Below are 23,244 nucleotides of genomic sequence, written 5' to 3' on the forward strand. Positions count from 1 at the left end.
ACTCAATCTTATTCTCCATTTTCAGTACCTAGATCCAGCAATGAGTGAGTTGCAAAAGCCTATGACCTGGGTAGCATTTTCACATTCTTGCATTTTCAAACAAAATATCTTACTCAGCGTGGCTAAGCAGATACCTTCCCCTTTTTGTTCAGATAAATTAGAATAGTTTGTGAAAGATTTCACTTGACTTTTCTGTCTCAAAGCATATATGTGGTGTGAACTCCTTTGGAAGAAGGGTAGAGTGAATGTTAAAATGCTGGTCAGGAGTTACTCTTGCAGAATTAACCAGTATGGTTAAATTGCATCACTGCCTACTCTTTCTTCATCGCCTGAAGCTACTTCCTTTAAGGAACATGTGGTTGTGCCACAGTATTTCACAATGCCAGCATGTGCTGAAGAGTTATTTCCTTGTACTACTTTTAAAACTTGAAAGGAATGAGAAAAGTGGCAGGTAACCCTCTGGCCGTAGCAGAACGTAGGCATGCTTTCTTAATTGTGTCACGAGCACTGTATAGTTGATTTCTAATACATTAACTTCACATTGTCTTCCCTGAATTTTCAAGTCCTACAGAAGTGACAATAGAATGAGAAGAAGCACAACTTTCTCCACTGTCAGTTTCCCTTTTTATATCTTTCTAATATAAACCAGTGGGTCCCAGATAACAAGGGTGGAGCCCTCTTTGGTCCCCTGCACAGTTGAGAGGCAATGTGGAGGGCAGGCCAGGTGCTTCAAAAAGAATGAAAAACCAATGACCAGCCATTTTGGGCTTGCTCCTGCAGTAAGGTTTAGCTTTATCCCAAGCTTGTTATGAAAATTCTTCAAGACAGCCTGCTCAGGGTTGTTAAGAGTACAAGGAAACTACTGCATTACTCTTCTAGATCTCCTCTGGGTAAACTGGTGGCTGTAGGACTTGCTTGTATAAGATCTGCTTTAAAGAGGGTCCTCTATAGGGCCAGGATGAAGCCCATAGCATTTATCATAATAGAGGTTGAGCTTGATGTGGCCACATTTCTGAACTCTAGCTAACCCTACAGGAATACACAGGGTACCTGGTATCAGTCAACCTATAAAACTGACAACCAGTAGGAAAAGCTGTATACCTAAGTACTATAACATATGGATCCTGTCGTCTTTGACTGCCAGTGAGGGTGATTGGTAGTGGTAGTAGCTTTGCAATGCAGGTACCTCTTCACTGGGAACTGGACTGTGCTCATTAAAGTAGCTGAGATACATAGGTGGATCCTGGGGCAAATTTGTGCTGTGATGGCCTGGGCTGCATCAGTCTCGGGGTGAATAAAAAGGTAAATAAAAATGATTTTTGAATTTTTTTTTAAATCCATTTAAAATTAAATTTGAAATTAACCTATGATAAGGCCTAAACTTACTATAGTCTGTTAAAACTATTTAAATTAAATACACAAATATTTAGCTGCCAATTTTAGAAAGTCAAATCACTGAACTGCTGGAAGCGAAACACCTGGAACCAGAGTTTGTTGAAGTGCTAAATCAACTTCTGACAGCCATAGCCTCTCCTGCAGGTGCAGAGAGAGAGTTTTCTTCATTTCAATGTATTCAACTAGTTCAGTTCAATGACTAGATCATTCAAAGTTAGAAACCAATTGGGAGTTGAAAAAGCTTGTTTTTCTCTCCCAATCTATGGGGAAAAAACTAGATATAAGAGGATGAGATCTACTAGATCTAAAATCTTGAAGGATGTGATGACCAGAAACCATCAGTTCAATTCACTAATTACAGATACTTCTTTTGCACTTAAAACTCATTTATTAAACAATGTTTTAATAAACATTTTTCTTATGTATCCAGCACATTTAAGGTAGTTTTATTAATTTTTTTTGAAAAATGCTGTTTTAATGCTGTTGTCCATTTTAAATTGAATTTGAATATTCATACAAACCACTAGAAAGATTATGAAAAATTTAACTTAAATGTTAAATTTAATAAATAAGAATCTGAATAAATGTACATTAAGCTTATAGTATCTTAAATCTATTGTATTCTCCTAGTTAACAAAAAGAAGCACCAGTTTAGTATAAAGGCTATATTTAGTTGAAAATCAACTTGTTTCAAGGATTACCAACCACTGAGAATCAACCTTTCCTAAGGAAAATAACTAAAGTACAAAAGCAAAACATGATTAAAACTGATGATTTAAATCATGAGTAAAATAGCTTTTATTTAAATCAATTCACCCTGATCAGACCTAGAGAGAAACAGTTTGACTTCAGCCTCCCAGAGCTATCTGACCAGCATTACATTCACTTTGAAATCTAAAAGTAATTAGATAACAAGGGTAAACGGCTCCTCTCCCCTATTCATTTTCAATTTTTCCTAATAAATAAGACTTGGCATCTGCCATAAGTGTGGCTGGATAACACAGAAGGGCCCTGCACAAAGCCCGTGATTGTGTTCCAATTGAATACCTTCAGCTGACTCACAAGGGGAGGCAGGAAGAGCATCTTTACGCCAGTGACAGTGTCTCTCCACGGTATCTGTTTTGCCCCCATTTACTGGATCTAAAGTTTCAGCCTCCACGTGGGTTTCTCTGAGCTGAGAGGCTGGGTTAGGGATTTTATTTGGCTGTGATGGACACATCCTTCATTTCCAGCTGCATTCAGAGGGTTCTGATCATGCACAATCTGTACATTATCAGGAGACGGAGCCGCAGGAGCAAGGACTGCGTCTAGAGTGGGAGGATGGAGGAAGAAAGCAGTGCTGGCAACGCTACCTCTGCAGTAAGTATCCCTTATGTCAGGGCACAGCCTGCAGCACCCAGACCAAGGACCCCAGTACCAGTTGCCTCCATCGAGTCCTTAGTTCTGTGTTTTTACAGGTTGTTGGAATGGGAGTTACCAGACTTTCCAAGGTGCTGAGCACTTGCAACTCGCACAGACTAACATGATATTTATGAGGGCTCAGCATTTCCAAAGTGCCTATCACTGACTCAATTAGTTGGGCTAAAATCTTCCCTCCTGTAAACCTGTTGGAATCATATCGTCTGCTGATTTGTTGCAGATGCCCCTATGTACATAGCATGGAATACACATAAGATGAACTAGCATTCAGGGACATGCTTATAGTGAAATCAAATGAAAGTGATACCAAACCATCATAAAGTGTATTGCAAGTCAATTGGAATTTGCAGAGTTACAGAGGACCTTTCACAGAAGAAAGAGCTCTGTGAAAGATAGGACTTCATTAGACCTTCGTTATACCAGGGTTCCCTTGTCCATGTGTCTGGGTAAATCTGCCCCTGCAATCCAGGGGAATTTCACTTGCAATTAAAAATCTCATATCAATAAGTCTTGTGCAAATTTATATTCAAACAAACAGGCTTTTCAATGTAAGTATCTTTAATTTTTTTATCTGTTACATCCAGTGGGTGATTTAACATTTAATGCATTTTGCTAGAATATACAGTAGATCAACAACTGTAGAGTATGTGTTTAAAAATATAAATTCTAACAACTTGATGAACTTTTAGAAGTTCATTTACTGTTTGATTCTAACATCTACTTGCCTGAAATTATTTGATTTATCCCTGTGCTTCAGAGCCTGAGAAACAGGTTATTTTATTAATAAATCTGCATTCTGCTATTGTATTTTCTTGGCGTAACGTGCTTTGTTTACAATCTGTTATGAAATTACTACAAAAATGTTTCAAACACAAACATAAAAGTGAGACTGAACCTTTTCCATGTAGTAATGAAAATGCTCTGTGTATCAAAACGTACTGTGGAAACATTAGAAATACCCATCTGACTTAGTCTCTAAGGTGCCACAAGTACTCCTTTTCTTTTTGCAAATACAGACTAACACGGTTGCTACTCTGAAACCCATCTGACTTTAAGATTTTTTTGCTTTAAGTAAAAACTGTCACACGTAAATAAGATATAAGCAATTATCTTTTGTAAAAGAGGGGCAACGGACCATCGTTGCAGTGTACAGGGAATTTTAAAAAAGTTTTTTTTTTCTATTTCAAAACAAGACAATGGCATTTAATACTAAAATATTTTTCTTCTAAATCTTCCCCATGGTAAAAAGTAAGGTAGCAGCTTTTCCACCCAGGAAGCCTGGTTGGTTCAAGTAACTGTACAAACATTTTAAGGGCTTCCTATCTACATGGGGAAATTACTGACAGAACTATAGTGGTATGATTGTACCACTATGGCTATGTTGGTATAATGTACCATGTAGACCCACTCTATTCCAGAATAAAAGTGACTCTGTTCCAGTATCATTAATCTGCTTTGGAAGTTCTGCTGGCCAGTTTCTCCCATATAGACAAGCCCTTACGCTTTGCCTTTAATCCACAGGGCTGCCTATCCAACATCTTTCATGAACAATAATTTACTTCTGCAACTTAAACGAATAAATAAATGTTTAACTCCATTTGCTTTCTTCTTTATTGATCTGTGTCTTGACTCCTAGGAGAGAAGACCTCTGGCAGAATCCAAAACTCCTTCCAGGATACTTTGGGTTATCTTGTCTGTAATCTTGTTTTTCGCCATTGTTGGCATCAGTGTGGTGGTAATTTTCAGCTTTACCCGTCGGACTACCAAGGTAAGGAATTAATTCATTTATGGTTCCATATACATAGTTCAATTTCCTATGAGAATATCTTGAAATTGATCTTGTGGGCAGGGGAAGGGGGAGCACAGAGGAAACCTTTCACAATTTTTTTCTTCCTCTCTTTACAATAGATCAAATACAACAAATATACAGCTACTTATAAATATCCAGAAAGTTTTGCCAGTTACTTGACCTCATGTTGTCAAATTCTGCCCTCAATTACCCTTGGAGTCAGTAGGATTACATGGGTCAGAATTTTGTCTAAAGGATGCCTTTTACCTTGCTGAGAGCAGACATCCAATTTTTCTTAATTGGTATCCTGATATTTTAATCTCTCACAATAAATGCTGCCTCCCAGCAATAACATCATCACTCTCTGTAATCCCAGGGAGAGTCCTGATGGAGGGGAATACAATTTTTCTTTCTTTTCAAGAATCTGACAGACAAATGGTCAAGGATTTAAAAAAAAAAAAAAGAAAAATATTGATGTTTGCTCCTAGTTAAGAAATCAAATAAAAACAAGTGTGGCCAATTCCCCCTGGTCAGGACCGGATTAAGTAACCGGCGCCATTTTTGGGATTCATGTGACTACATCAGAATCTGTTTTCTTTTTGTTTTTTGTTTTTTTTAAACTACATTTCAAGCCCTTTATGCTTACTAATAAGTGTTGTAAACATGATCCAAGCATGACTGTCCCAAGTCGTCCATGCTTGAGTCTGCAGAGAGCCTGAAACAATAACTCTGAGGTATGAAGTGCACCATTAGCTCATGGAGGTTTTAACTCCAAGACCCTTTGCTCTGGAGGCCTCCCCAGCTAAGGTGTCCTTGTGTGACAGGAGGAGTGCAACAGCCCCACCCACCTAAGCAAATGCACCCCAGCTAATGGGTTTAAGTAATAGGGAGTGCCTGCTGCCCCACTCTGGGAGAGAGCAGAGCTCTTGTTGTTACTCCTGGGAAGGAAAAAAGGGTCCCATGCCACAGCCCTTGCTTCTCTGGGAGGAGGTGGGGGGGTGGAGCATGTCCCTGTTCCGAGGGCCCTGGTTTGCCTACGCTGCCCTTGCCCCTCATGTAACTCTGCTGCAGTCAATAAGATGAGATCAGGGATTAATCTGCCCCATTGTTCCTTTTAAGGTGACCTGCCAGTAGCAGCCCTTAATAAATGCATTTGAGAAGCCACAGTATCACAGCAGTGTCCAAGTGCGGGGGGTGTTTCAAGGAATGATGCACGCAGCCTGGTGTGCTATTTACATCTTGGGGAGAACTCATCTGCAGGGGACGGCTAAATCAAAGGAGTCTGAATATCCCATTTGTTAATAAAGGCAGGAGCTGCTGTTCTCTGCTAAGCAAACAGATTACATGTGTGATTATAACCTCCTGCCTCTAGGGGAGCCGTAGAGGGTCGGTGCACCCACGCAGTGAGCAGTGCTGGCGGGGAACAGGTGAGCAGGGAGGCACCTCCCTTCGGCATCCTTCATTTGACGGAGCTCCTTGGGAGCCTCGCTGGGATCCAGCGCTTCCCCTCTGCCAGCGAATACACTGCCCTCTATTAGGGCAAATGTCTGCATGGGGGCCAGGGGCAGCCCTGGTGTAACTATCCCCTGCATTGGCTGTCATGGAGTTGGCCTGGCCTGTGTCACGCTGCTGCTCAGCACTCCCACGCTGGCTCCATGTTTGCCTCCAGCTGCAATTCAGGCCCTACATGGTTGGGGGCCCCCTGTCGGAGATCAGGTCTCGCCCAGCATGTGCTCCTGCTCACATGCTCTGGGTTTGAATCTGCCCTCTGGAATCTGCTTGCCCCCTTGCTCTGACAGAGTCAGCATTTGGCTCTGTTCATTGCTAAATAGCTCAGACTAAGAACATGTGGAAGCGAAGGTCCTGGGAGGTTATTCTCCTAACGAGTGAAAAGCACGTGCATGTTCCCTGAAGCAAGTGGCTGAGAACGATTAGAGAGGAAAAGGTGCCTCCCTTGGGCCGGCTGATTTCCCCCCCACCCCCCACAGGCTCTGTAGCCACAATCCCAACCCATCACTCCTTGGGGCTGGGAGCACAGCCTCTGCTCTCATTGTGTATGTGTGTGCTCAGCCTGTTTTGCAGATTGTGCGGCTAACGTTTCAGAATCACCAGGGCTCCCAGACGAATCAGTCGGCCTTTGTTGACAAGACCAAGAATACTGTTACTTATCACGTAACTTCGCCAAGTAACCACACAACGGTGGTCTTGTTTGACAGCAAGAATGTGAGTTGAGCAGAGCAGGAGGGCTTTGCTTGGTGTTACCGTCTCTTTGAGTGAAATGAGTGACTTTGCAATTATAAGAGTAAATGTCTCAGAGAAAAGTTTCAACTAACTTGTGCCTGATCGTCGTTGGTTTGAGAGGTAGGTGCAGACAAGAGGGTGGTAGTGATCAGCTGTTTTTTTTCTAATGATCCTTTTCAGAAGCTTCAGGGAGACACGTGTTGGCCCTTCGTCCAGGTAGCCTGAGGCAGTAATACAACCGTTTAGAGCACTGACTCTGGGATGCGCTGTTCCTCCCTGCACATCAACTGCTTTTACACAAATCCTAGAGCTAAGGTGGCTTTGGAGATGGCTGCTGTGCTATACTGGAAAGCCATTAAATGCGAGACTCTGTCCAAGATGGGGAGCTGCCCAATGTTATTTTAATGACCCCATTTTATCCCCATCTTCCCTGCATCACTGACCATGCAACAGGGAAAGGACTCTGCAGCAGGTCCCTGAGTGATGGAGACAAAGCGGTCTGAGTAGGGGACCAGGACTTTGGAACTCATGAGTTCTAATGCCAACCTACGCAGATTCCCATTCACAATCCCAGGGACCCCACCTCCTTTCCTGTTCATCATTGCCCAGTCCCACCTCCGTTCCCAACTGTGAGCACATGGCACCCCTATGGCAACTGCAGGAATTACTTGCTTGCAAAAGTATCAAAGCCCATTTAGTACTTTTCTTTCTTCTAATGCAATTTAGCAGGTGAAATGAGAACAGCTTGCACGCTGTCACCAGCTAGCTCTACAGGCAGCTTCCAACTGCTCCTTGAACCACAGTTGGAGAGCTACTGTTGTATATACCACTGCAAATTCCCACTGCTGATCCACAGTCAGCTGCTAATAAATCTCCCCCACCCCATTTCCAGGGCTATGCTCATTCCTGTCAAAAGGCAGCCACTCTGGCTGCTGCTTTGAAAAACAATGCAGGACAAAGAGAAGACTTTCTATTAAATGTTTAGCTGTAGATAAGCACCGCATACACACATGCTGTGTCAATGAAACATACGCTGTTCTGTGTTGTGTTTTTTTGCACAGGGCTATGTCTGCTATAAACCCGCAAATCAAAATGCATGTTACCTGCGGAAGATGGATGATTGGGATCTTGAGAACGTGCAGATATCTTTCAATCTGTCTGAGCACAGGGTGAGCAGTTACATGATAGCTGCACAGGGGAAGCTGAACCGCTGGGGGAGGAACGGACACCAGCTTCCCAAAGGCTCTCTAGAATCTTGTTAAATCCTCATTGCTGGGTGGATTTGTTTTCCTAGTGAACGTTTTTATACATTGAACCAAGGTGATGCAACTGAAGCTAAACAGAACCACCAGCTCTTCCAGCTGTAAAGGAACTTTTTGGTATTTCCTCATTTTGTATCATTTGTACTTCTAAGATGAAAGCAGAGAGCTATTTTCCTTTGGAGAATAGTGCCACTCGATTCTGCCTTGCACCGGTAGCCAGGTTGGATTGTGACAGAACAGCTCAAATGACCCTGGGAGGAAATGGGTGACTGGGTTTATAGTGATTTAATATTTTTTGTACAAAACATAAGAAGGGGGATGGAAGGGCAAGACAGTGGTGTGCCATGGGATGTGAATAACTGGACTTTAACAAACCCCAGTCGCACTGTACTGGCTTGGCAGATTCTGTTACCTGCTAATAATAATTCTGGGGAAGAAGACACAAAGGTGGTTTTGTTAGCAAATCAACAGTGGAAATAAGTTTTGAGTAATGATGTATAACAACCCTCTGAACAAAATGTTAATGGATTTAATAGAAGGGAAAGCCAGCTTCTATTTCAAGAAGACAGAGGGCCCTATTTTTTGAATGTCAGAAAACAGACGCCAAGCCCTGGGCCAGGCTGTGCTGGATTTCCTTACTGCTTTGATAATGAGGGCTGCTTAATGCAGACTCATCCTCTACTTTCCTCACCCCACTCCCTTGCTGGATCAGGACCATTTAGAATAAACTAACAGAGGAATGAGACCCCCTGAGAATGTCAACAAAATGCACCCAGGAAAGAGAACCCTTCAGCGGAAGCAGTGTTCTGGCTTCGAGGCCTCCGCAGGGTTGTTAAATGAAACTAAAGAAAGAATGACAGCCCCAGAGGCAGCACATCTGGTGGTCACAGCAGGAAAACAGCAGTCTGTCTTGGTTTTAGTCCTGTCTCTACCAGTCACTCAGTGTGGGGCCTCAAGGTCTTATACTCTGGTGAAGGAGAGGGGTGTGTGTGTGTCAGGTTCCCCATCTGTAAGTAGGGATAGTAAGAGACTTAATTATTGTTTGGGTACGGGCAGATCCTTGGGTGGAAGGGCAAAGGGACATTCTCATGTGGTCTTTGCTGTTAAAGTGACTTTTTCCCCACAGCAGGCCTCAGAGTCAACATGGGAGACTGCAGCCAAGCTCCCCTCCTGTGAGGACAAGCCCTGCTGCCCCCCTCAGAAGGGTTCCACCCATCGCTCATCCTGTCCTTCCTAGCCACAAGGAAAGTTTCTGTGAGAGGGGAGATTCCATAGAGAGGTCCCTGTGCTTGCCACTAGGTTAGGGATTGCTCTTAGAGGGTCTGTGAAATGAAACCAGAGACAAGAAGTCCCTTGAGGAAACTTTCTTTCCTGTGATAAGCTATGCTGTGATATTCCTTTCAGGTCAATCAGCTGCTGCTTCAGAATAATCAAACCAAGTACTACAGAGAGTTCCTGGGGATCTTGCCAGGGAGACAAGCAAATGCCGGAAGCCTGGGGGAAGCCATCCAAACCCTGTGTGAGCAGACTTTCATCTACTGGGTCAGAAAAGGGGATGGTAAGTTAGAGGAACTACCCTTCAAAGGAGGGGAGCAGTCATTGTTTCTGAAGTGAGGATCATGGACCTGGAGAAATAATGGGCAAAGGAGGGTTCAGATATGTCATATGTGGAGACGATACTGTAGGTGACATGAGTGCAGGTTCACTGCTGCTGGCTTGACAGCCCAGGCACATGTAGTGGTCTCTGCCTCCCCAGACATGGAGCTGTGCTAGTGCAAACTTCCCCATCCTAGCGTGATGATGAGCATCAACTCTGCTGAGCTCAATCTCCAGGACCATTTGATATTGGCCACTTTGCTCAGACTTTTAACAGGGGCGGGAGAGCTGTGATGGCTTCTGTAACATGGACAAGGCACTGTCCTAAGATCAAACAACTCATTTCACTAGTCACTGCATGGCTGTTAAATGCGAACAACTTCCAGCCACATCAAGCTGGCTTGGTATTGAATTAGGGAGGAAAGGCTGCATCCTATTTCCCTTGGCTTGAGCCACTCCACGTGCCCCAAGTAGAAGAGTGGAATAAAAATCAATGACCATCTCAGGGAGCCACTGCCCCACCTCAATGGCTTTGGCAGCTTAATATTCACCATCTCCTCTCCCCCCTCCAAAAGTGATCCACTGAAGAGCTTGTTCTGTTTTAACTGAGCTCTTTGAGGACAGAGAGCTGGGAAGACTTACCACAGGTTTCCCTGTTTCATTCTCCAGAGGGACAGCATTCCTACACATGAAGGATTTGCAACAGGCCAAGCTCTTGCTGTGCATTTTATTTTATTTATTTATTTTGCAGGCCCTGGGAAGAAGCGGCTCATTTACCTATGCATTGACATCTGTTTTCCAAGCAACATTTGCTTGTCTGTCTGCTTTTATTACCTTCCTGATTAAGCCCTGCTCCAAAGGGACTGACTCCCCCTGCTACTTCTCTTTGTACTTGAATTTAAATCCTGAAAAGCCTCTAACTTAAATAAGTTAATGTCTAAGTTATTCAGATAACTTCCATATGAAAGGCTCCAACCCTGATTTCATGATGCAATTTGAGAGGTTGGGAAAGTGACAGAAGGGATCAAATTAAACAGGACTATTTCCAAAAGCATGTTGCAATATATATACACTTTATTTACATCCCTATGCCTGGGCAGTGACCTGTAGACACGCATGTAGAGTAATTACATCACGTAGGGAGGGGACAGGCTAGGCTCGGGGCTGCATGTACTAGTGTTCAACAAAAAAAAATTTTTTTTGAATCAGTTAAAATTGATTGTCTAAAATTCCCCTGCTAAGACTGTGCAATTGATTTAAATAAAGTGACTCCAAAATGAGGAAGTGGTTGTTGCTCCTCTTTCAAAATGATTCATTTCAGCTTCCACCCGCCAGAGGCTGCTGGCTTCTTCCCCTCTGCATAGAGGAACTTCCAAAGGCTTTCGCTGCACCGGCAGAACAGGGGCTCGCTTGAGCTGTACTGCCTCCACCTTCCCTACACTGAAAGGGGTTGCGCTCTCTATTCAACTATAGTGCCAGTCTGTTCCCAGGGAGAAGTGCTGGGGTGAGGAAAAGGGGGCAGTTTCCTTTTACTCTAAGGAAACATTACATGCAATGTTTTATTCTAACAAAAAACCAGGCATCCAAGGCTGAGTCCATTATTTAGGGTATTTGGTGCATTCAACTATCAGGCACCTACAAAGCAGTGCCTACCCAAAGCTCCTTTATTTTTTTCCTCTCTCTCCTCTAACCCTGCTCTAGTCACTCCACGGCAAGTTCCAAACCACCTATCTGAAGGAAGGAAGGATCCTTTAAGAGCAGACATCCATCAGGGGTAGCACTGCTACAACCAATAGAAAATTTGTATACAGCCCCAACAGCAGGAGGGCTTATTCAATACTGCAGAAGTCTCCATTCAAGACAGTGCCTCCTTCCCCCCAACCATGATGTAAAAATCAAATAAAAGCTGCCAGATGATGTTTACTGGTCCTCTTTGACTTGAACACGATGCAGTGTCACAAGGGCAATCTCCAGCTGCTTCCATTTCATTTTGAAACAGTAATGGGAGATGTCATGCTGCTGACTGACCAACAGCCCTGGAGAGTGAAGGCCTCTCTCTGTCCTCAAAGGCACTGCAGGGCCAGCTTCCCTCACAACCTGCCTCAACCCTGAGCTGCAGGGATGCTCTATAGCAGTAAGAGGAATTCAGTCTCCAGGGCCCATTCCGTCCTTTGCCTTGCTGCTGAAATTGAACAAGGAGACCACTTAGTGCCAAATGTGATGGATGTTTGTGCTTTGGTTGTGCATCCACTAGGATTTGGACTATGCACACCAGCCCCGAACACCCATCTGCACAGAACCACTTCCAGCTGCTAACTACCTGAGCTGGATGTGAACAGGCAAAGTGGAGGTGAAAGGTGCTGTGTCCCACTCCCACCCACCTGAGCCACCCAGGACCCCTCTCCATTTAAGATTACTTCAGTTTTGCTTTGCTTAAAGCTGAAGGTTGCTTCTGCTGAAGATTCAGCCATCTCCTATCAGAAAGGGGGGTTGGTTACAAGTGTATGTTACGCATACTCTCACTAGGATACTTGTCACGAGAAGACAACTGAATGAGCAGAGGTCCCTTCTCTTCAACACGTGCACGTTATCCCAACACGCTATCGTTGAAAGCGAGGCAGACGACTGCTTTCTGGTGGCCACTATATTCCCTCTTGATCTCACCAGTCTCAACACACCAAAGCCTGGCCAAGTTATCTGAGGAGGCTGAAAGGAGAGGTGAAGACATATTGACCATAAGGAAATTTCACACTTGTACCTGTTTTTTCTTGCAAACATCCTTGGGGATATGTACTGCAGTGTTCCATACAGCATGGAATATAGTCACAGGGAGTGCTTTGAAAATACTAAAATGGTCATATGCATTTCAAGCTACCTCCTTACCACATGGAAAAACACAACACACATTGGGCTTATATTAAAGAGACAAGGTGCGGGAGGTAGTATCTTTTAATAGACCAACTTCTGGTGGGGAGAGAGATGCTTTTAAGCTTACACAGAGCTCTTCTTCACGACTAAAGGAGGTCAGGTCCAGACTTGAAGAGGAGCTCTGTATAAGCTAGAAAGCTTGTCTCTTTCACCAACAGAAGTTGGTCCAATAACAGATATTGCCTCACCCACCTTGTCTCTCTAATATCCTGGGACCAACGCAGCTCTACTACCAGAGCAAACATGAGGCCTATGTCTGACTAAAACAAGATGCGATAGGTTTTATGTTTAAATAACAAACAGGTAAAAATAGCTAAGAGAATTAGTCAACTATATAGTATAGTGGAAGAGTATATGAGGGATGGATCATATGCTTTCTGTGCGGCGGGAGGAAGGAAGGGATCCTCCTTTCCCTTGTACCAGATGCATTTGGCATGAATGGGGGAAGTCTGCGGTCTTTGAAGCATTGTGAATTGGCAGCACCTCAAGCTAGAGGTCAACAAATCCTGTGATGCTATACCAGCCTCCCTCCCTCCAAGGGATTATTGGGATATCGGGCCAGTGATGCATGTCTTACCGGTGACAATATACTGAGAGTCCCCAGAAAATGCGCAGTCCCACATCCAGCCACGGGAGGTTTCTCCAGGGTTGTTACTCTTAATGCTTAGCTCTGTCATTAGAGAGAAGTTTGAAGTTCTCCAGATCTTGCATGTCTGGTCTGCAGAACAGGTAGCTAAGAGCCTGGAAGGGAAAAAGGGGAGGGCGACATGTACATGTTTATGATTTGGTGCTATGCTTCTAAATGACTCACTAAGCTGGTTCTGGACTGGCAATAAACTGATGAATCACAGCATGCTGCGGCTGGCAGTCTTCACAGGCTGTTACCCCAACCTGGTATTAGAGGACAATGGTCGCAATCTGCCCTCCTTAATGCAAGGTAAATGGGGGGGAAGAGAGAGAGAGAGACTTTCACTCAGAGAGGTCAGTAAATCAGATCTCTGATGTCAATGCAGCACCGGTTCTCACAACCATAAAAAGGGCTGAAGCTTCCCAGAGCACTTCTGAGATCATTAAGCAAAAACAGGGAAATAAGTGACAGTGGTCCAACCGATACCCGAGCTGCCTCCTGATCCACTCTCTCTCTCGGGCAGCTGGAATGCTGCTACGGAGCCAGCATTATGTCAACAGCTGGGGGCACAGCCAGTCCCCTGGCACCTGACTTGAAAGGACACTTTTGTTTGAGCCATCAGTAAATAACTAAGTTGGCAAGTCACTCACGTGGAATCAGGGCTGAACTTGCACTGAAGGGCATAGCGGTTGTGTGCTGGAATTTTGGTCTTGGGGATTAGCTGAGTTACCTCCTCTCCAATGCCACCTGTTAAATTCCAAACATAACAATTGCCCTACGAAGAGAGAGAGACATTATTGCTGCAAGAGATCAGGAGAGATTTGAGCACCACCCCGTTTGGTCTTTATACCCAAGTACTCACCACCTCCTGCTCCACGATACAGCGAACTTTGCACATCAGACACAGGTGCAGCAGCAAAGTGTTGATGTGCAAAGCCAGGCCGACTTCTAATGTGTCGCTGCAGCAGTGACAATTCGTATTCCCTTTCTCCAGCTGTACCTACCGAACTATTGACAGCTGCCATGTAACTGGCATCTGGGTCAATATGAACTGAATTGACAGAAACTTCAGGCTCTGGAATCAGTTGTTCATTGTGGTCTGTTTTCAGGTCCCAGATATGAATGGCACCACTCTGATCACCTACAATTAGCTCAGCCTGCAAGAAACAAACAAATTCTCCATAGTGCTCAGAAACACCAACTGGGGTAAATAGCTGTCTGTGGCATCCCCAAGGAAAAGTACATCAAATGCAGGTGCCACTCTTGTTTAAGAAGTCTAGATTTTCCTGTTCTATCCACTTACTCATTAATATGGCAATCCTTTGGATCTCCATCTCATTATACAAACATTAACTAGTTAATCCTCGCTGCAAGCTAGAGAAATATTATCCTCATGTTATAGATGGGAAACTGAGGCAGAAAGGTTAAGGCCTACATTTTCACAAGTGTCCATTAATTTTCTGCACCTATCTACAGACAACTAGAGCTGATTTTCAGAAGTACTGAGCGCCTACAACTCTAGCTGAAGTCCACTTCAGCACCTCTAAAAAAATCAGGCTCTAGAGGTCCAGTGGGCACCGAAAATTGAAGCACTCAAAATTAGTGAATACTTTTCAAACTGTGGTCCTAAATGATTTTCTCAGGGTCACAAGTCACTATAGGATTTTTTCTGCTGGATCAGATCACGGGTCAATCTAGTCCCCAATATTACGTGTCCAACAGTGAGCAACAATTATTGCTTCTGAGATTGACGACCACCATCCATAATGTAATTAGCCAATGGGGCAGTGCAATAATTTCTCACTGATATCTGCAGTGATCAGCTTCCACCCTTAACCATGACATTTGATTGCCCCAAATGCTAGAACAGGTCATTACATTATTCAGGCCTCCATAAAAATAAAATAAAATAAATAAATCTATCTGCAGACCCTGAGTCAATGACGTCCTGCAGCAGTGAGTTACACAGGTTGATGACACTATATGAATAAGTATTGCCTTCTCTTTGTGCTATTTACTCTGATTTGCTCTTGAACTAATGTCCTTCTTACAGCACTGTAGTGTTCTGCTTAGCCATGTTTTCAAATGCAAAAATTGTGTACAATATTGGACCCTAATATAAAACTTTCCATTTTCAAGCACTGTCACTGTACAAACAGTATTAATTAGGTGAAGGTTATCACTGATCTAATCCAAAATTCAGCTCTTGCAAAATTAAGCTTTTACAAAGCCAAAAATTTTCAGGCTTATGCACAATTAATAGAGCTGAACAATCAACAGAGAGAAATCTAAAACCATAAGAATCAATACACAGTACCAATAACACTTCCTGGGACTGACACAGAAGAGGTCTGATATTTCACATATCTTGACAGCACTGTAAGTAATAAAGGTGGAGCAGATGAAGACATTAAAGCTAGAACAGCAAAAACCAAACATGCCTTTGTAAATCAAAAGCCCATCTGGAGAAACTGAAACCTTGTGCTCCAAACTAAACTTAAATATTTCATCATCATTGTAAAGTTGATCTTCTATATGAGGCTGAAACTTGGAGACTTCTTAAGATCTCCTTAAGATCTAAACTCCCAAGTTTTAACAGATAGTGGCCTTAGATAAATCCTCAATATTAGATGGGCAGAAAAAAGTTACAAGCCAAGAATTCTGGAGAAGGATGAAACAGAAACAGATAGAACAGGAAAATACAGAACAAAAATGGAGATTACTAGTACATCCATGGAGAAAGATCTGAATAACATAAGACAGGCATTGGATTGGAGCCCCCGGGCAAGAGGCGACAAGGTAGAGACCAAGGATAACAGGAAAACGCACAACAGAAGCAGAACTGAAAGCTATCAAAGTGACATGGGAAGAAGCTAAGACTGAAGAAGGAGACCAGCAACAAAGGAAGACAGCGATGAAGGCACTATGTTCCATGTGGAATATAGAGGCATAAACATAAGAAGGCCAAGGAAGTGTTTGTGATTTTCCCCTCTAAAATGACAATGGTTTGTTTTTCAAGACAAATAAACCTTTCATTGCAATGTTTGCAACTCAAACATTGGAGCATTGAGCTTGTAAATATGAAATTAATTTAACGTGGATTATCAAAATAGAAGTGAAATCAAATGGTCTATTTGCATTGTCTCAGCCAAGTGAACTGCAAAATTTTAAGAAAAAGCCCACACACATTTTCCTCTTATTGCAGGAAGAATTTAGGGGGGAAATCAGCCCAACAACAGCTACAGTTTAAAACATGTTTAATGTGCAAGTCAAAAGTTTTAAGCCTCCGCTAGCAGAAATATGTAATTTTAAAATAGGATTAAAATTCAAAATCAGCCACCACAATGTCCTTGAAAGAATCCAATGGGCAATCTGAGTAAGAATGAAAAAATGAAAAAGCTCCGAGCGCCTTTTTTATTTACTGCACAAAGGATGTTTTACTTTCACAACACAGAGAGTGAAGAACATTTCCATGGAGCAGGGCGCCTATGTCTCAGTTCAGCAGGAGATCATAATTAACAAATAGACCCTGTGCACATTACACCAAGAAGTGGATCTGCAGCAACAAATGGCAGTATTGCTTACGTAACAATCACGCACTATGATGCTTATCCAGTAATGCCATCTAGTGCTCAGAGAGGCACTGGACAATCATAGAAGTAACTCATCTACCATACTCACAAAAATTCACTCTTCGTGGAGCCGGGTCGTTATCTGGCTCAAAAGTATTAAAGTATCTTTGACTCTGACCACCCTTTGTAGCAACCACAGCATCTAGTAGTTAAACCAGGGATTGAAAGTCAAGACTAGTGGGTTCTAATCTTGTCTCTGCCTTTGATTTGCTTTGTAGCCTTCAGCAAATCACCTTCTGTGTCTCAGGGCTTGCCTACACTAAACATGCTATAATGGCACAGCTGAGCCGCTGCAGCACTTCAGGGCAAACATTACCTATACCAACAGGTAATGCATCCGATGAAGTGAGGTGTAGCTCATGAAAGCTTATGCTCAAATATATTTGTTAGTCTCTAAGGTGCCCCAAGGTCCTGTTCTTTCTGAGAATACAGACTAACACGGCTGCTACTCTGAAACCAACAGGAAGGGTTCTCTCATCCATGGAGGTACTCCACCTCACAGACAAATGGTAGCTAGGTCTATGGAAAAATTCTTCTGTCAACCTAGCACTATCTACCCAGGGATTTAGGTCAGCTTAATGCCACTCAGGGGTGTGGATTTTTCACACTTCTATACTAGAAAATTAGATTGGTTTAACTATGGCAGTCAGACCAGGCCACAGTTTCTATCTCAGGTGCTGGGAGGCTGCATGGTTTGTAAAGCACTCTATTATCCTTCAACAAAAAGAGTGGAAGGTATTATATGAAATACAACAGTTGGGGAACTCAGATCTTGCTGAAACTAATTACCTGACTCACACAGCCAGGAAGCCCTCAGCTTTATAAACAGAGGAGAAAATATTGTCATATACAAGAGCATTTGCTGTAATAACTGCCAACATAAAATGATATAGCACATCAGATTTTTAACAAGAACATCCGTAAAACCTTCCTCGATCAAGAATAAGTCTGGTAAGTGCAAAAGAGACTGCGTTTACCTGGTTGGGATGCAAGCAGACACAATTAATAGGAGCATTCACTTGGAAAATGCGTTGGCACTGAAGGTTACGTGATCTGGCAACAAAATGAACACAAACAAGGGAAGTCAGATGAGATGAGAGTTTAAACTAAGATCTTCCATTTCTTTGATTTGCTTTGTGGCCTTGAACAAGTCACCTTACTTCTGGATCTTAGGGTTGTTTACATTTAACACTGCAGCGGTATTTACCCAGAGCAGCTGTTTGACAGCACATACCACCACTACACAATAGCAGGATGTGAAGAATTCCATTTCCAGCTGAAACTTCAGAAGGGATTTTAGGGAGACAGAATGCAATTACTGTGACACAGAGACCCTTTGACAAAAGGTCCCCTATTCTTTGTAAACAACTCTCACCTGACCAACTCATTACACCAAACATGTCATACAGGATATTTATCCATAGTAACATATAAGGTACCTACTGAAAGCTCATAACTTGTCTAGAGTCATAATCATGGTGAGATGTATATATAGGTAATGTTTAAGGAAGAATATTGAAAATATGCTTTATGGACTTGGAGCAAAACATAGCCACCGGAGTAACAGGTATCAGGGATGGTACATTCAGGCAGGAGTGAGTTGTCACCCAGCCGTTTAGCTGGTGATGCAATGCAAGGCTCAACTGCTTAACCTTGCCAATACCAAGCCTTTCAATGGACAAACATCAAAGACAACTGCAATCAATCAAACCCTCTGGAAGGTAAAAAAGGAACATTATAACATGAGGTTTTCCCTGACTATGAACAGAAACAAAAGACTATTTCAGTATAACCCAGAGAAGGGGGAGGTCCTCTGTATCCTTTTACTGAAGAGACATCTTAGGGGGCAGGGATGTTCTCATGAAAAATTGGATCTTAGTTCTTTGTGAAGCCTACTAGCTCTGCCACAGACTAAACTCAGGCGACAAAGCCTACTTTATTAGATAGGAAAGGGACCTACTCATGAGTATAGACCCAGGCTCACACTTGACGCTCTTCTTTTGTTTTGTAAACCATTTGTTTCCACCACTCTCTCTTGTTTCTAGTTAAAAATCTGTATTCTTTCTTACAGTAAAACAAAGGTAGGTTTATGTAAATGCTGTGTAGTTTACAGGAGAAGAGGTTTAAAGTAAAACTGGGGCACAGGATCTAGGATTCTTGAGTAGCGTGTGTCAAGAGCTGGAAAGCACAGAAAATAATTCAAAGGAATTCAGTGACTGGGGTACACTCACGGTTAACTTTCAAGACAGCCCATAGGAGAGTGCTCGAGTCACTGAAAGGCTGGTGCTGTGAGGGAGCTGATCCCCACCCAGGCACAGGTAAGACTCCCTGACACTGGGGCAGAAGGTAACAGAGTAATTCACAGTTACTCCAACTGGAATTAGCCCAGAACACTAGGGTTAACACTCCTCTCTTGTTAAAGGTACTTTGGAATCTCTAATGATCAAAACTGGCCAGGACCTTGGTTTTACATCTCTTTCAAATAAGGCACCTCCAGGAGCCCCACGGCATCATTACTGGTTCAATATCGATTCTGGGAAAAGACCGCTACCTCCTGAATCCCCAGGGCAACTTCACGTGGCACCTGGCATTTCCTTGGAGACCTCCCATCCAAGTACTGACCAGTGTCAACCTTGCTTAGCCTAGGAGATTTCATAAGCTCAAAGCCCAAGGACATTTATGGAAACCTCAACTCTCTTCGGAGTTTTGTCCCAAGTGGCCCAGCACAGGGAGGTGGGCTGACATCAGCAGTTACCTCAGGTCCCATATCCTAGCCATACAGTCTTCTCCTCCCGTGTACATCCAACGACCATCTTCGTGGAATCCAACAGAAGTAATGTTCTTACTTACGCCATCATAATTAATGACAGGGTTGGGGTTATTAGAGTTCAGATCATACATTCGAATGTGCTGGTAACCTGGGCGACAGAAATATGAATGCTAATAGTCAGACACTCTGCATGTTTGGCTTCTGTCAGAAAACTGCCAAAGCCCTATTCCACAACCGCCCCGCTTCGGGGCCACTAAAACACAGTAAAGGGAAATTTCACCATTTCACTCACCTCAGCAGTCTGCAACTCAAAAACTGCAGAAGCGCTTCTCACAGGGATTATAGTGAGACATGCTCATGAAATAAATGACAATTGGCATTTCTGAGCCGATTGTTGGTGGCCAACTGGAAATTAAAATTGCATCATGTGCAGTTAGGGCTAAATTACAACAAGGGTAGTGGGGACCACCAATATCAGAGGCTGTAGAACAGTTTCAACTCTGCAGGCATGAGAAAAGGGGGGGGGGGGAGAAGCCCAACAGCAAGACTCACCTGCAGCAGCAATCATGCTGCGGTCTGGGGTGATCTCCAGAGCATTTACTTGCTAGCAGCACCGGTTAAGGTTAACAAAGAGAGCAATTAGCTCTCAAGCAGAACAAAAGTGTTATCTCAAATTCACACTGCCCTTAGAAAAGTACGGTTAACAAAGACTTTCTGACCAGTGGACCTTTCTTTAGGGATTATCCATTTTGGAAAAGGGGCACTTTAACACACTATGATGTGTCAGGAGATTTTCAAATCAAAAGAATTCTCCTGTTTAGACCTTTAGTCTCACACTGACTCTGTTTCAAACATGTTTATTTAAAAAGTGGGACATAAAAAAGTCAGCTCCTCAGACATAGCATAGTTAGATGTTAGTGCAACTTGATTTAAGCTCAACATGCTCCACCATTTAAAAACAGCACAGTACCCTTGACCACTATGTTCTACTTTTGACACAGTTGTCTTTTCAAATTCTGGATTTTCATTTAATGTTGACAGTTGAGATCAAATACAGAAGCAATAAACTAGCTTTTCTTTTTGCCCCAAAAACCTGTCAGAAAGTGTATTCAGTGTTGAGGAGTTAGAAAGATTTGTAGGGGTGGCCAAACATGGAGAGCATCAGTGGGGCTGTTTTCTTACAGGCACAGACCAATTCCTGCTTATTAAATATATTTGTATAGGCAGTGGGATCCAGGTGGCTACTCTTCATTGACTGCAAAGCCCTTTTCCCAAGATGTTATATATTCATGCTTTTCCTGCCTCATTTTCGCCCTTTTTCAAAGGCTATTTATTTACCCTTCGCTGTTTCTACTGAAGCACAGAGCAGCACAGTTGGGTTTTGTTTGCTTACTTCCTCATCTGTGGAATAACATAATGCACGATGCCAGCAGGCATTTGCACTATTCTAGAAACTGTGGAGTTTTAGCTTACTGACTTTGCCTGCTCATGAAGGTGAGAACGGTGGCTAGATTCTGTAGGGCGAACATTTTTTTTTCTTTTCATAAAGCAAGCAGGCAAACAGATGAGAAAAAATTATCTGTGTTCCCCCTGAATCCCCTCCCACCAAACTAAAGCATAACAGCGTTAGACAAGCCATTGTCTCATCCGATGAAGTGAGCTGTAGCTCACGAAAGCTTATGCTCAAATAAATTTGTTAGTCTCTAAGGTGCCACAAGTCCTCCTTTCCTTTTTGCGAATACAGGCTAACACGGCTGCTATTATGAAACCTATCATATTTTGGCATACCCTGTAGCAATTTCTGGGTTGTGGGCCGAGGATGGAAGAGTTCCACCACACCCGCACCAAACCTGGCCGCTTTTAGAAAGTTTTCAGAGTAGCAGCCGTGTTAGGCTGTATTCGCAAAAAGAACAGGAGGACTTGTGGCACCTTAGAGACTAACGGACTGATTTGAGCGTAAGCGCTGGTGAGCCACAGCTAGACAGCGTCTCTCACAAAGCCTGCCTCTGCTATGGCCTCACCCTAGCATTTCAGACAGCGCACTGTGAACGTGAGCTGAGTGCGCAGAAAGATACACAGCTAGAAGACAGCAAAGCCATTTACCAACCGGAAAGGCCATTGGTGGTTTCCCAGCCTTAAAGGGTGTCTAAGGGCCGAGCGAAGGCCGGGTTGAAGTTTGGGTCCAGTGTCCGACCTGGGGACCGTGTCAGGGTCAGCCTTTCAGGGAGGTGGAGGAGCGCTCCGACGAGATGGGATGGGAAATACTCAGGTTTGCTTAGGGAAGCGGGGAGGGTCTTGCCAGGCACGGCAAGGAAAGCTTCCAGCGACCCTTCTCCCTGCGCCTCAGGCCCGCTCTCCGCACCCCGCCCGGGCGGGCGCAGTGCCCGGGGTGCCAGGCTAGGGCCGGGCCGGGGCACCCTCCGTGGGGGAAGGATACAGAGTCCTGGTGCTGGACGGTCCGGGTGCAGATGCCGCTGTGCGCCTGCCAGAACCGGACCGTGTGGTCGTAGCCAGCCGTCGCCAGGATCACCGGGTCGCCGCCCACCGTGCCCTGCGCCGCGTTCATGGCCGGCACCTGTGCGGGGGCGGAGCAGAGAGGGCGGTGAGGCCCAGGCCGCCCCCGTCCGGTCCCCCCGGCCCCATCCCGGCCGCACGGGGGCGCAGTCCGGGGACACCTGCCCCGGCCCGGCGCGGGCTCCCCTGCACTGCCGCCGTGGCGTGCCCATCACCGGCGCGTCGAGGCGCCTCCCAGCGTGGGGCGGAAGCTGGGGGAGGCCGCGAGCGCCCCCGTTACCTGCGAGGCCCGGCAGCAGGACCAGGCGTGCGAGAGGACAGCCGCGCCGCGGCGCACGCGCAGAGCGAGCAACGCCCCCCACAGGAGGGAATGCGCACGCGCAGAGTAGCGTCGCTTGTCGGGGAAAGGGGCACGGCGGAGCGATGCGCACGCGCCCTGGCGGTCTCAGCCGCCGCTGGGACTCGGGGGCGCATGCGCAGACTGCAATTGCCTGTCCGTGCCCCAAGGGGGCGGGGCCGCGTGCGGGAGCCAACAGGCCGGGCAGGGGGGAGATGAGAAGTGGGCGCTGCGCTCGAGGAGGGAAGCAGCGCCCAGTCCATGCCTTGCTGGCCCACGTGTCCCCGAGAGGGGGCGCTAGAGAGAGACTCAGGCTCAGTGCGCTGCCCCTGCGGGGCTCCTCCCTGCTTAGGGGGGTTCCCCCGGGGCCGTGCCCGGGGTGCCCTGCCCAGAGCCCTGGGGCCCTGCCCAGCTGCAGCTGCGATGCCGCAAAGCTCTGCAGCGGCGCGCCCGGCGCGCCGCCCTGGCATGGCCAGCCCCGTGGGGTGTTCAGAAAGCCAGATGCTGCACGTGAAAATTAGTAATAATAACGCCAGGCTCTTCCCTGGGGCTGGAGCCTTCCGGGGTCACATGCTCCCAGCTTTTCTCCACACCCAAAAGGGCTAGAAAGGCCGTTTCCTAAATGGAAGCGCGGGTTATTATTAATAATAATTATCGTCATCCCCTTAGCACCTTGGAGCCGTGCACCAGGACCCAACTGTGCAAGGTGCTGTCAGACAGGGAACGAAAAGAC

At 44.8% G+C, this 23,244-nt stretch overlaps 2 protein-coding genes across 3 annotated transcripts; one reads left to right on the plus strand and one right to left on the minus strand.

Annotated features, from left to right (window-relative positions):
• On the plus strand, positions 1-10,764 carry BRICD5 (BRICHOS domain containing 5). The gene is made up of 6 exons (XM_043493778.1): positions 1-2,754; positions 4,451-4,582; positions 6,674-6,826; positions 7,906-8,013; positions 9,511-9,664; positions 10,454-10,764. Exons 1-6 carry the CDS (start codon positions 2,716-2,718, stop codon positions 10,546-10,548), a joined length of 681 nt encoding a protein of 226 aa, XP_043349713.1. The 5' UTR covers positions 1-2,715; the 3' UTR covers positions 10,549-10,764.
• Positions 10,755-22,572, minus strand: MLST8 (MTOR associated protein, LST8 homolog). 2 transcript variants are annotated; one of them, XM_038419161.2, is made up of 9 exons: positions 22,455-22,572; positions 22,098-22,235; positions 20,213-20,264; positions 19,646-19,808; positions 17,868-17,943; positions 14,263-14,415; positions 13,909-14,033; positions 13,208-13,371; positions 10,755-12,408 (listed from the first exon to the last, which is right to left on the minus strand). In XM_038419161.2, the coding sequence occupies exons 2-9, from the start codon at positions 22,224-22,226 to the stop codon at positions 12,290-12,292; spliced, it is 981 nt and encodes a 326-aa protein (XP_038275089.1). In that variant the 5' UTR covers positions 22,227-22,235; positions 22,455-22,572; the 3' UTR covers positions 10,755-12,289. The 2 variants fall into 2 exon arrangements, with proteins under 2 accessions (XP_038275089.1, XP_043349712.1); XM_043493777.1 differs by lacking the exon at positions 10,755-12,408 and having other exon boundaries at positions 13,238-13,371; positions 14,121-14,415.
• Between the last annotated feature and the right edge of the window lie 672 nt (positions 22,573-23,244).

The sequence above is a fragment of the Dermochelys coriacea genome, chromosome 10, assembly GCF_009764565.3.
Source record: "Dermochelys coriacea isolate rDerCor1 chromosome 10, rDerCor1.pri.v4, whole genome shotgun sequence".
Lineage (NCBI taxonomy): Eukaryota > Metazoa > Chordata > Testudines > Dermochelyidae > Dermochelys > Dermochelys coriacea.

Excerpts from the sequence above, each read along its gene's own strand:
- BRICD5 (XM_043493778.1), top strand. The coding sequence starts at position 2,716 with ATGGAGGAAGAAAGCAGTGCTGGCAACGCTACCTCTGCA. Across the intron at positions 4,583-6,673 it reads TTACCCGTCGGACTACCAAG|CCTGTTTTGCAGATTGTGCG; the intron begins GTAAGGAATTAA and ends GTGTGTGCTCAG. Across the intron at positions 9,665-10,453 it reads CTGGGTCAGAAAAGGGGATG|GCCCTGGGAAGAAGCGGCTC; the intron begins GTAAGTTAGAGG and ends TTTATTTTGCAG.
- MLST8 (XM_038419161.2), bottom strand. The coding sequence starts at position 22,226 with ATGAACGCGGCGCAGGGCACGGTGGGCGGCGACCCGGTGATCCTGGCG. Across the intron at positions 17,944-19,645 it reads GCTAGGATATGGGACCTGAG|ATCACGTAACCTTCAGTGCC; the intron begins GTAACTGCTGAT and ends TTTTGTTGCCAG. Across the intron at positions 13,372-13,908 it reads AAGTTCAGCCCTGATTCCAC|GCTCTTAGCTACCTGTTCTG; the intron begins GTGAGTGACTTG and ends TTTCCCTTCCAG.